Below are 13,724 nucleotides of genomic sequence, written 5' to 3' on the forward strand. Positions count from 1 at the left end.
AAGAATTGTAAATATTACTTTAATTAAGCGGTGGCAGTAAGTCCTCAGGAGGTACATATGTGGAAACTGTTGTTAATTTCAACTACGAAAACCGGTAAAGGAATTTGGCATACAATAAATGAACTCGTAGATAAACATATATTTTGCTTTAAAAACACTAATCAATAGGACATAATAAACCAACTTAGGTTACTTGAAAATGAATCCCAGTCTCAAGTTCGAATTTAATTAAATAATTTAACTTTTAAATAGAAAATCCGGTTTCAGACTAGTTGTGTAAGCGGTACTTAACTTTTGAAAACTCGGCTCCCTCTGAAAGGAAAGACGTGAAAAGAAGGAAAAGATCAGAAAAGTTTAATTTGAAAATATTCTTGTTTGACTTGCGACGAATGCTCCGAGAACTAGGAAACTACATGTTTTCTTATTTATCGTGCTTTTCTTCTTTACAAATCTTAGAACACGCTGCAGAATCTTTTTCAAAGATACCTGTACTTATCAGCGGAAGGAAAATTTGTAATGTAAATACTTTTTTTTATGAAGTTTAATCGTTTTAAAATATTGTTAAACGACTTGTTGATCAAAGAAGTTTTTGCTTAAATAATATCGTTATTGAACTTGATAGATAAAGTTTAGGTTCTACGTCCACAAAAGAAATAGCATTAATAATTTAATTAGTATTTGTATTAATTATTATTATACGCATGAAATTTATACATCAACAAGGAACTGGATTTTTTACGTACCAGTACTTGTCTTGCTCGCGTTAGGTCTTTGCCGTTACCCAGTCGAAAGCATTTCGTGTTCGTTTTGGCACGTAATTGATGTAGCATGCGGCAAACGTGACAGCTTGGCGGCTGCAACATGCCACGATATGATTTGAGACTTGGAACGTCGCTCTTGTACCTACTGGTGCTATGCTGTTCGTGTTTAGCTGCCCTCGTTTAGAATCAACTGTCTTGCCTCATTACAAGTATGGTGTCCAGATCATGTATAAGCCTATTAATTAGCTTCCTTTGACGAGCATGAATAATGATAAACCTATAATTTAGCCACATGTCGTTAATTATGTTGTTATTTCAGAGGCGTGGGGACAAGTGCGAGTTGAACTCGCGTGAAGAGGGTTCCGTACGATGTTACCTATGATGTTTTTGGAGTTAAAAAATATGTTCTCCCACACATTCCACCTGCAAATATAAGTTGGTACGCACAATATTGAGTGATTTACCATGTTATTTAGTATCATGAACCTCTTATAGGTTTTCCTATAATCTATAAGGAGAAAACTAATTTCTGTATTTTTTTCAAAATTTAGGTTCAGTAGTTTCGGAGATAAGGGAGGGGGGGAATGGTCAATTTTCGTCTATTTTCTTGAATAAGTTGGAAACTATTTATTTTAAAATTACAAAAAAATACATTTAAGATCTTCTCAACAAGACCTTTCATTTGATATGCCACACGATGCAGTTTTCAGATTTTTTTTAATTTTCCCCTTCCCCCCAAAAATGACCCCCCATATACAGATTTCATCTGCTCACGTCACACCGTGTTTGGGTCACAGGAATTGATATGTGTACCAAATTTCAACTTAATCGGTCTAATAGATTCGGAGATAATTGACTGTAAGCGACGGACGGACAGACACACGAGTGATCCTATAAGGGTTCCGTTTTTGTATTCAGACGTAAGGAACCCTAAAAAGTAATAATTTAACAGTTCTTATCTCAACAAGACTACATTATATTAGAGTCCTGACAATGAATAACGTCGAGACCGAGACAGCGTTCTTAAAAAAATAAAAGACTCGATAAAAATCTGTCTCTTGATAAACTTACAAACGTCGCGCAGCTCGTTAGAATGTAGTGTAAATCACAGCCGTCCGAGACTGTTAATAGACACTGATGCGACAGAATGTAACGTGAAATCTCAAGGAGGTTGCTCTTGCCTCGACGGTATCGTGCTCGGGTGACACGGGTCGCCGCCAACCCCGGAGAGCTCAGATATCGCACTGGATTTAATGCTCCACTACAATACGCTGCGTCAACCACTGAATTATTCATCCCGCTTCGCCAAATCACTTTTTAAGTTGAGCCCTCAAAACAGTATGTGTATACAAATTAGCTAATTGATAAAATGTATGTGCATATTGTGTGTTAAGGAATTTGGGTTGAGTATTTGTTAATAAAGACATGAGACGTGACGAGTGGAGTGTTTTAGAAAGGGACTTGTTAACAAATGCAGCTTTTATTTAAGTATTCATACAGATGACAATGTATATCGACTAAACAAAGCGAGCACGTGTATTATTAAAGTAATCAATAGCGAAATACGAAAACAGTCCAATTCAGTTTCTGTTCTGAGCTAGAAATAGCTGATGTCAGTCGCCGCGTGGAGGCTGTCATTGAGCCGCCACTCCAGAGGATTTGACAATCGGATTCTCGCTCACTACGTTTCAATAAACATTACTGCTCGGAATATTATCATTAATCATTTTCATTGAAATAAAATTCTGACTTCGTGTTTCAAATTCCACTGTGGCAATAAACTGCCTTCGCGTGGTCGTAAATCTTTGTACAATACTAAAACCATTCCTAAGTTGCAGTTTTCTTCATATTTCCTTCAATACAATTTTCTGTTACAATTCTTTGCCTTTCCTTACAATGCCAGGGCAACGGTAAAGCGAACGCTGAAAAGGCGACCCTGTTAGCAAGCTAGTAGTTGTGCGCTCGGCATACTTGCAGCCCGCCTACCGAACATATTAACCGAGACGTGACTAGAATTCAACACAATCTCTTCCCAATCGACTATCATCTTGAACAATTCATGGCGTCCCACAAAACTACGCTTAACCCAAAACAATGAAGTACCTACTAAACTAGCGAAATGGAAGCCTACTAATAAAATACAAAGTAACAAAGTTTCGCTATTTATTTTTATGTTAGTATCGCGTAAAACTACTGAAACATTGGCGTTTTAGTGAAACAACATGATGTTTTAAAAGAAAATGCGATTCAATTTTCTGCAACAATAGTGATGAATGGTATGAATAATGGCTCAATCAATCTTTTGGTTAACCTTTAGTAAGCAACATTTAGTGGGGGATTAGGTTAGGTCAGTGAGTATTTGGGTAGCTAGGCGTTACATAGAGTATGACGGCATGAAATGTCAAGTCGTCTTGGTGGTATAATGTCGGCGTGGCATTTTAATGTGGAGTCGTCCCACAAGTCAGGGCCGTCGTGCGGACATTATGTGCGGTGGCCGCAGAGGTCGCGGTGCTAATGTTCGGAGGGTGACTCGTGACTACGCAATGCAAGACGACCTGATGAGGGATAATGGCTGTCATAAATTTACTTGGACATCCTCTACGTCCCTCGTAAAAATGGAGAATATTTAGCGACTGAAATAGCGGACATTATAACCTCCGTATAATCATATTTATTGTTACTGAACCATGAAATAAGTTTGAAACGTCAACTTCGCAGCCTTTGTGTTTGAAATCCGTTGAGTGGTCAAAGGAAATAAAGTTTGAGCATCTTTATGTTCTCGTCGTAGAACTGCGTTTATATTATTTTATGAACACATAAACTACGTGTTTATAAAACTTGTTATGGTTGAGGTCTAGTTCCGCGGCTATTAACAAATATTACGGCTTCAATATTAAAGTCAGCTGGACTGAATTAAAACGAATGGTTTTAATAATCGTTTAACACTTTGAAAGCTTGAGAGTTTTATAATCTGGGTATGATTACCAAGTACTATAAGTACATATGACATGTTGAGTCGGCTTAAGCGAAATAGATTGTAGCTGGCAAGTTGCGTCAGGTTCTGGGCGACAAGTTAGGCCGGAGCGGTGGTCGAGCGCCAACACCCCGCCTGTTCTCCTATGTTACTGCCAACAATGGACACCGACGTTCAATGGACGTTGCGATTTATGTTGCCATGCATGTTTCCCCAATATTACTTTGATACAATATAAATCCGTTTTACCTAAATTAAATACATAAACATTTTAAACGTGTTCCCATTTAAGTTATGTAAAAACATTTTGTACTTTTTAGCACCTAATGTATAGTTACAGCTGGGAAAGCTTCTCCACTTATATTTATTGAACCTTATGATTTCCGTCTTTGAAATGAAACGACTTTTACGGATTTTATCGCGGGTCGGAAAGTCGTTTCATTTCAATGTCTAACATTCGCGTAAACCTAAGAAACCACTATGATTTCCGTCTTTCTTAACATCCAAATCATATTGATTTTTCTAGATCAAATCTAATATGAGTGTTTTATTCATCCAAAAGACCGCTACACTGTTGAAATAGTAATTCAAGTTGTTTTTGTTTGTTCCTCAGGCCCCGCACCGGCGTGGTAGGCGCTCTGCTGAGGGTCGCGCGTCCTCTCCTGTGACTAGCCAGAGTCCTCGCGCACGGCACGGGCGGCGGATTGTAAGTTACCTACGTATCTACTGCTATCGCTTAAAATAGTAGTATTGCAGTTGTGGACACGGACAGCTCACTTCACGGAGATATTATATGCCGTATAGATCGGCAACCTACTCTTTTCAACTGACTTTAAAATGAGATGGTTATCAATTCGTCTGTTTCTTTGTACTTTGGACTGTATGGACCGATTTTTTTGATTTTTTTTAATTTTACTTCAAATGACTATCATTTCGTCCCATTATAATTTCATCAGGTTTGACCCATAGTTGAAGTCGCTTGTATGTTTTGTTGTTACAACAATATTATACATATTATCAAGAATTGTAAGAATTGTAAATATTACTTTAATTAAGCGGTGGCAGTAAGTCCTCAGGAGGTACATATGTGGAAACTGTTGTTAATTTCAACTACGAAAACCGGTAAAGGAATTTGGCATACAATAAATGAACTCGTAGATAAACATATATTTTGCTTTAAAAACACTAATCAATAGGACATAATAAACCAACTTAGGTTACTTGAAAATGAATCCCAGTCTCAAGTTCGAATTTAATTAAATAATTTAACTTTTAAATAGAAAATCCGGTTTCAGACTAGTTGTGTAAGCGGTACTTAACTTTTGAAAACTCGGCTCCCTCTGAAAGGAAAGACGTGAAAAGAAGGAAAAGATCAGAAAAGTTTAATTTGAAAATATTCTTGTTTGACTTGCGACGAATGCTCCGAGAACTAGGAAACTACATGTTTTCTTATTTATCGTGCTTTTCTTCTTTACAAATCTTAGAACACGCTGCAGAATCTTTTTCAAAGATACCTGTACTTATCAGCGGAAGGAAAATTTGTAATGTAAATACTTTTTTTTATGAAGTTTAATCGTTTTAAAATATTGTTAAACGACTTGTTGATCAAAGAAGTTTTTGCTTAAATAATATCGTTATTGAACTTGATAGATAAAGTTTAGGTTCTACGTCCACAAAAGAAATAGCATTAATAATTTAATTAGTATTTGTATTAATTATTATTATACGCATGAAATTTATACATCAACAAGGAACTGGATTTTTTACGTACCAGTACTTGTCTTGCTCGCGTTAGGTCTTTGCCGTTACCCAGTCGAAAGCATTTCGTGTTCGTTTTGGCACGTAATTGATGTAGCATGCGGCAAACGTGACAGCTTGGCGGCTGCAACATGCCACGATATGATTTGAGACTTGGAACGTCGCTCTTGTACCTACTGGTGCTATGCTGTTCGTGTTTAGCTGCCCTCGTTTAGAATCAACTGTCTTGCCTCATTACAAGTATGGTGTCCAGATCATGTATAAGCCTATTAATTAGCTTCCTTTGACGAGCATGAATAATGATAAACCTATAATTTAGCCACATGTCGTTAATTATGTTGTTATTTCAGAGGCGTGGGGCGCGGCGCGTGGCGGCGGCGCGGGCGCGGGCGGCGCCATGACGCGGCGCCCGCCACCATGACGCTGCCGCCGCCCGCGCGCCCCGCGCACCCCGCCGCGCATCGCGCAATGCGCTATTACCGCATCTGGATCTACGCGTGCAACGGCGCGCTGTTGCTTGGGGCGCTTGCATTCTGCGCGGCAGCGGGTCGCGCACTCTCCGACTACCGCCGAGCATTGGTGCCCGGGCTAGGCGTCGCACAGCCCGGCTTTCTCTACGGCTACGCGGCCCTACCAGCGCAGGCGGGGTTACTGCAGCTACTCGGCTGCCTTGCTGCGCTACGACTCTCAGAGCGGATGCTCAACGCCTACTGGTTAGCGTTATTGGCACTGCTCGTCGGAGACGCAGCTATCGGCGTTTACTGGGCATTCCGCTTTGAGCGTGTTTGCCGCGAGCTTCGGCCACAGCTGAGACTTCGTCTCGCCAAGGATTACGACACGGACATTGACTTTTCACAAGCTTGGGATCGCCTACAAAGAGAGCAGCGCTGTTGCGGTGTAACAGGGCCGGCAGATTTTGCCGCTTTTAACAGAACTACACTTCCAGCGAGTTGTTGCCGTATACCGGCTCACACATCATCCGTCACGCCCACTCTGCTGGCCGTCACTTCAGCAACGTCTCCTGCGCCATTCACTCCAGTACATTGTGCACCGCATACTGCTCCCTGCTCTGAGAGACTCCTCGTTTGGCTAAGACGAACTGCAGACGCTTTGTTCGTGTTAGGGTACTGCGTCATTGCGTTTTTAAAATTGTGCTTCCTCGGAATCCTCCGATACGAAATAAAGGAGATGATTCAGAAAATTAGAATATTACGGAGTGAGCTCGGAGCGGGAGAACTAATGGACGGTAGCCCGCTTCATGGCGGACCACTCTCACAAACAGTGATTGTGAACGCTGTGAATGCAAACGGCGGCGTCCGAGCTCATGGAGGGAGCCCAGAACGCGCGGGAGAGCGCGAGGCTCTGCTCGGAAGGGCATCAGAGCCGTGTTCACGTCGGAGTATGCATGACGAACCTTTAGGTCCCAAAACAATAAACGGAAACAACAACTGCGAAATGCGAGAACTCGCTCGAGGAGACTACAGACCCCTAGCGGCGGACAGTGCAGCAACTCGAATCTGACTAAGATGTTACCTGGAGCGGCTGTTCGGGCGGCGATGGCGCTCGTTCCCGACTGCGGGCTGCGAGCTGGAGCCGCCGCTGGGCCGCGGGCCGCCGGCGTGCGTGCGCCGCGCCGGCGCGCGTGTGCGCCTCGACCACCGCCGACAAACCCGCTCCGAATTTGAATTGTAAGGCAGAGGGCCAAAGCGGCGCTCACGCGGCGTGCGCGACGCCCGCCATATCGCCGCCGTCAATTGCGAGTACCGATAGAGTCGGTAGAACTAAACTATATGTTATGTTCATAGTGGTAGCCCTGTAAACTGTACCAGCGATGCAAATCAGTGTTAGCGTATTGTTATGAAAGGACGTTGTGAACAGTGAGACATGAATATTATGAAAGTGCATCGAAGGATATTTGTGTAATTTAGACAAAGTGAAATCAATTTTCGAGCAAAGCTTGTGTTTAGTTCCTAAATTTGGCGATTAACTATTGGTTTCGTAGGTGCATAGGACACATATGGTTTAATTTACGGCCCTTAGACAAGTGGCAAGAGATACCAGAGGTGTCGTAAGCGTACAGCATGTGAGGAAATGCAGTCTCCAGATAGACCAACCTATAACGGAAGCATATGGCTACTAGGGGAGCGCAGTAAATCCATCCTACATATTATTGTATCTGTATACTCGAATACGATTTTAATATTTATAGCAGTAAATAACGGGAATCAACCAATATAAGATTAATTATGATGATTGTTTAGCCTTAAGACATAACAGTTTTTGATTGTATACCAATAGATTTACGAAAATAATAATTATTGTATGTATTTTACAAATTTTCATGTCATTTTACTCATTGTCTTCAATTTAAAATTGTACGTTGTAATTTGTTATAATGTTGTATTTGCCATAGTCCTTAATACCGACGACGCACTCTGGGGAGTGATGATTGTCTATGAGCATCGTATTTTAAGACAAGCAGAATATAAACACTTCGATATTAATATACTTATGTACTTTGTAAATTATTGACTTGTCCTTTAATATGATAGTTGTATCGACAAAATCACTTTCAAGACTGCTGGTATATTATATTAAAGGATATATTTTGTTATCCAATCCAACGTTTCTCTTGCACGAAACCTATTCGCCTAATTTTATTATTTTCCATAGGATATGTAAACATTTCTATCATAGATTTCTTAGTTATTTATAAGTACCTCTATACCTGTTTAAAACTTGCACGGTTAGGATGCTTTCAAAATAGGTAATTGTCGCAACTCAATATCGGGACACCGTGACTCTACAAATTGCGTGATTACACCTACATTTGTCTGCCACAGTTGCACCAATTCCCTACAGCGAAGGCTCCCTTTCGTTTCCAGTACATGCGTAGACTAGAGATATAATCTCAAAACAAACACAGCTTGGGTTCGCACAGCGTCCGCGTTCGCGTCACACGCTCGTTTGTTTTGACAGCTTCCCTTACATGGCTCGGACAGGACCGAGTCGCGACTATTGTCGCTCATTGTCTATTTATCTAGTTCCCATTATCATACCTAATGTTGTCGGTAAATGTAAATAATAAACAAAATTTGTACATGTGTAGTATGCGAGTAATTGTGCATGGACAGATTGACAAAAATAGTACTGATATGAGCTTAAACGACGTAGTGCCTACAATTATATGCTTGTAAACAGTATAAAGTGAACGACTACACTATTGATAACATTTATTTTATGGCAGAGGAATTTAAAATGTTTCGTACTACATTTGATCAATATCTCGACAGAGTGCAGCCATCATTGCTAAACATATTAAGAGAACGCGCTATGAATCTAGACGGCGCATCTAAAATATAACAATATCTCATGGTGTAAGGAATTAGGTAAAGTTTATTAATGGCTGTGTCAAATATAGGTGAGACCTATCCATGCCGTGTGTAGTACCGTGCCGCGCAGGCGAGCAGCCGCCCGAGGCGGGAGCCGCTGCTCGCCCACCTATCTACATTCACACATATTTGTACTTTACGAACTAACTTTATAGATATATTGTAATGACGAGTACGAAGTTATGTTCGCTTAGAGTAGGTATAATATTTTATGAATTTATGCAGAAACATAGTTTTTTAATATTGTTGTCACATGAATGTACCAATCTTATAAAAATTTGTACCTATATTCGGAAAGTTGAATAATTTGTAGCTAGGATCCAATCTAAATCCTGCATTTCTTCCAAAAAAACGGTTAAAATAACATGTGCCTTGGCTTGTAAATCGTATAACTGATGTTATGTTTATTATAAATTATTGGATATAAAATAAATGGAACACGAACTCGTCTCTGATGTGCTGCCTACACCTTCCGACCTGTATATATGTGTCACTACTTACTCTGTACATTCGTTTGTATCGACTATGTGTTGTTTGATCTCGAACACTTTACGGCTTTCTCAAAGTAATGTGTGTTAGTTTTTATTTTATTTTACACACTTCATTTCCAGTTCCAGTTAAAACTTGAAAACATCGGAATTTTTCTACAGTTAATAAATAAAAATTTAACATTACTCGCTGTAGAATAATTCTAAGCCAAAACAGCTCTGGAAACTGGACTAGCACTAATTTAATTGCTGTTTCTTTAACCTCAACTTTACTATTCACTGTTCCTTGCAAACTTCTTCAATATAATACAGATGATTGTTAAACAGAGGCCACAGTACCTTGTGTACTTGTACAGTACTTGAGTGTGGTGTGAGGAATGCTCTGTGTCATCTCATTATCTAACTTATGGTACACTGTACGTAATCTTTTGAATTCTCTACTGTCACGATACTTTGAACGTTTTCCTTGTTAAGTGTGTTTCATTATAACAGTAGAGTTGTTACAACTTTCCGAAGGTACGCACTAGGCGACTGAGAGCTAATATTATCATAATAAATGCATTAAATAAAGAGTTTGTTAAAATGTTGTGGTTTTTTTAATTTTTCCCATTTATACATATTCCTTATGTAAGTATACAGGTTGAGAATTTATAGATTCGATAATTGTAGAGGAAAATCAAAATTCAGCTACGAACCAAAATAAAGAGAAGTTTTTATTACATTTGTGAAGAATGCTACATTAAGTACGGAGTGCACTATCTTCGAAAAACTTCAGAAATTATGTAGAGTGCAAAAATAATAGTTTTAGCGATGCCATCAAACTTTTACGAAAAATAGAAAAGTTTAAAATCGCAGCAAGTTCAAAGCATGCAGGCAATCAGTGACTCACCTGAACACGATCTTCTTTCAACCTGTAAGTGCGGTCGACGTTGGCGCCGCCAATCACCAGCACGTCGCCCTCGGCATTCTTGTCTCCGGAGAACAATGGGCCGTCATCATCTCCGCAGCGCGCCCCCGCGCGGCTTCTGCTCGAAGAGTGGAAATGTCGCACAGAACCGCCCGTACATTTCCCGACGCCCTTCGCAGACCCAATATTAAACGCATTCTCCAAATTGTCAACATTCTTCAGTTTTTTAAATTCAACGGCAATATCGGCGCCGACTTTCGCGTTGTTCTTTATGAGGGCGATGTCTGAGAGTCGTTAAAGAAAGAAATTGTGGCAATTAGCTTCACTACTATCATTTATAGACCGTTGGCGTTTCTACACATTTAATTTACGACAAAATTAAGCAGCAGCTAAAGTCTTATTAAGTATTTTAATGGGCTCGTAATTATTCCGCGAGGAGAGTAGCTTTTTGGGGTCATGAGTGAATTAATGTGTCGGGAGACACGATTCATTAATACAAAAGCGTTAGACTTGTTAAATCAATCAGCGGTTTTCGTAATAACTCCTTTGAATATTATACTACAAGAAAGACAAAACTAAAATTTAAAACGATATAGCTGCAACTGCTTATCTTTTTTCCAAATCGGTATTTAAGCCGAGAGATAAAAAGGATACTGGCATTGAGTGATGCCCCACTGGTGGCATTAGCGACTGCGGACAGAATGAATGGCGTCACTTCTTTGCCAAAAATCCCTTTGTTTTCAGCTTCTTGCAGCGCTCCCGAAATTGCCTCCTCTATAATTTTCTCTGCACAGATAACAGAAAAAAAATATAATTCTAAATGAAAAAGAAAGTCCTATTTGTTTTTCTACATGATAATAGAAGAATATTTTTATTTTCATAATCCATACAATAGAAAACCTCGTTACCATTTTATATCAATCTTAAAACATATAAAACATTCGGCAGTGAAACTTGTCGCAGGATACATTAATTAATCATTTTTCAAGATCAACTTTCATTTGTTTTATTCACCGTCGACAAGGTAGGTATTTAAATTATTCCTTGTAAAGTTAGTTTTGCACACACTGGATTTAATTTAAGTAGGTTTAAAAGCGTTGTTAATGTGGGAAAGTGCATTCGACATTATATTTACACATACTCAAACATTTGCTGCTGAGTTGTTGGTATGTAGAAAATAAAACCTCATTTCACGTCTTACTTTTTTTTGAATCTTATTTTAAAAATAGATTTTATTATTCAGTGTGTAAACATAAATAATACCATAACATTATCCTGTTGATAAATAATGAATTAATAAATAATCTGGAGTAATAAAATATTTACTTGCTTCGTAACTACGTGCTACGAATCGTAGCACTTCGAGACCAGTATTCTACGAAACTAACCGTCCATGGCGTATTTTTCTGGTATTGGCACAGCTACGACTGTGCCGGACGAGAGGCGTAGTGTGCGTGCAGCATGTAGCAAGCGTGCGGCTTGAGCGGCGTCAGCGACGCGGTGCGGCGCGCGGTGACCGGAGCGGCGAGTGTAAAACGCAGGGAATTCCGACGAGTCGCCGAACGCACACACACATACCCCTTGTGTTTCCTGACAACATATGTTTTTGGAATCGTTTGGTATGGCGGTCAAAAAGTCGTTTCATACATTCAAAATTAAAGGTTGTATTATGTGACGTACCTAATGTTTGTTTATTTGCTAAACTAACAAACATATTATGCTAAAAGTGAATTCAGGAGTCATGCCTATATTTTATAGTAGTGGATGAAAAATACAACATAATGCATTGTATTGCAATACTTCATGTGTTTACTGCACTCAAGGGAAATAATACTATGATTCGTAGTCATGACCATGAATACAATAACACGCAATTTCTTTGAACGTGAACAAAACTACAGGCGTGTGCACTTCTGGAGCCAAATGCAATAAAATATTTAATGACACAATTGTGTATGGCGAGCGCGGTCTCTGGTGTAATCAGGCACTCTTTGAAGCCACATTCGGCATATACATGCATATTGAGCACACGATTGCAATATAAATATAGTACACCCTACCGCCTCGCTCAAAGCAGCTAAGTTACCCGCTTAGCGACCGCCTTCCTCGGGCCATTCGCTAGACTTGTGCGGTAACCTAACGACCTGATACAGACTATGCTTTTCTTTTGCTACGATAACAGAAATAATTCTCACTTGAATTTACTTCGATCGCTATTATTTTTCTTGGTTCGATAAAGCGCTCTGGTAACACAATGTTCGCAAACGATAGTTAAGGGGACTGAAGACGAAGACACAACAACATAATATATATTATGTTATTACGCTATCTCAGTTTAAAATCCTTGCTCCGCAATTTCATTTTCTCTTCTAAGAATCTAGTAAAAGCAACTTCAGAAATAAACTAGCAGACAATTGGTAAGTTCGTTCTTCAAATAAAAGTATAAGTAGGAGCGACAATAAATAAAAAGTTTACCAAGTACTCGAGTGTACGTCCGATGTCCAAAATGGATTTGACGCCGCTGCACACGACGAGGGTGTCGCTTCGTCCGAGCTCGTTCAGATCCGCGGAAATGTCCAATGTTTTCTCGCCGTGACGGTGCACACCACCTGCAAGTCAACTACGTCATCAATGTACTCTTTAATTACCATTTAAAACTATTTCAGTAGCTACCTACTTTTGTATGAACTTGAAACATGAAAAGAACCCTGAAATAAAACAAACTGAAGTTTTAAAACAAGAATCAAAGAACAACTACTTAGTTTTTCTTTAGCTCAAGTTTCTTAAGTAAACTACGTAACATTCAAAAATATGTATTTATATAACTGAATTGTTGAAGTCGTTCAGTGGTTGGTAAAATTTTAATATTAATAAAACTTTTTAGTGTTACTCGTCGATATCGAAGGAAATGCTGGAAAGTCAAAATTACGTATATCTTCGAGTGTAATAAAATTTCGGGAAAGTATTTTGGCCGGAGCTAAGGGGAACGAAATTATTACATCACTGGTTTTGAGTACCCACGGCCCAAGCCGACATAGTTTCGCTCAATGTATCTGTTATGCCGGCGTCGGCCGCCGCGAGCAGGTACGCTCTCATCCCGCGACTACTTACAAAACATGGCCCTCGTTTGGAACGTATGTTTTTTATACTCACGCTATTTAGTTAAGTGCTATTATAATGTACTAAGGAATATGCATACATTTATACATTTATAAGAACACTTGCAATTCAAACGGATGTTTTAATTTTTGTTGCTACGAATGCGTGTTGTTACGGACTTTGGATTTTTTATTTATTTAATTTAAAAAAGTGTAATTAGGTCCAACGCGACGACACGTTGACAAATAATCTGATAAATTATGTGACATTCATGTTCATACCGCGATGTGGATGTAGGTTAAGCTTGAGAAAGTGCCCCTGATTCTTGATGATAAACTGTCTATA

At 39.4% G+C, this 13,724-nt stretch overlaps 2 protein-coding genes and 1 long non-coding RNA gene across 5 annotated transcripts in view; 2 read left to right on the plus strand and 1 right to left on the minus strand.

Annotated features, from left to right (window-relative positions):
* LOC113493544 overlaps positions 1-5,872 on the plus strand; it is a 68,799-nt gene extending 62,927 nt beyond the window's left edge. For both annotated transcript variants that reach the window (XR_003400570.1, XR_003400571.1), the window contains 2 exons: positions 4,349-4,441; positions 5,844-5,872. This is a non-coding gene — a long non-coding RNA (uncharacterized LOC113493544). The remainder of the gene's footprint in view (positions 1-4,348; positions 4,442-5,843) is intronic.
* LOC113493529 (pseudouridine-metabolizing bifunctional protein C1861.05) overlaps positions 1-13,724 on the minus strand; it is a 113,202-nt gene that overhangs the window by 82,491 nt on the left and 16,987 nt on the right. For both annotated transcript variants that reach the window (XM_026871540.1, XM_026871539.1), the window contains exons 4-7: positions 12,756-12,889; positions 11,669-11,870; positions 10,935-11,066; positions 10,263-10,564 (exon numbers count right to left, since the gene is read on the minus strand). In XM_026871540.1, coding sequence (XP_026727341.1) covers positions 10,263-10,564; positions 10,935-11,066; positions 11,669-11,870; positions 12,756-12,889 — 770 coding nt within the window. The remainder of the gene's footprint in view (positions 1-10,262; positions 10,565-10,934; positions 11,067-11,668; positions 11,871-12,755; positions 12,890-13,724) is intronic.
* LOC113493531 (CD82 antigen-like) lies at positions 5,911-9,959 on the plus strand. Its single transcript, XM_026871546.1, has one exon. The coding sequence runs from the start codon at positions 5,911-5,913 to the stop codon at positions 7,012-7,014; it is 1,104 nt and encodes a 367-aa protein (XP_026727347.1). The 3' UTR covers positions 7,015-9,959.

This window comes from Trichoplusia ni, chromosome 4, assembly GCF_003590095.1.
Source record: "Trichoplusia ni isolate ovarian cell line Hi5 chromosome 4, tn1, whole genome shotgun sequence".
NCBI classification, from domain to species: Eukaryota; Metazoa; Arthropoda; class Insecta; order Lepidoptera; family Noctuidae; genus Trichoplusia; species Trichoplusia ni.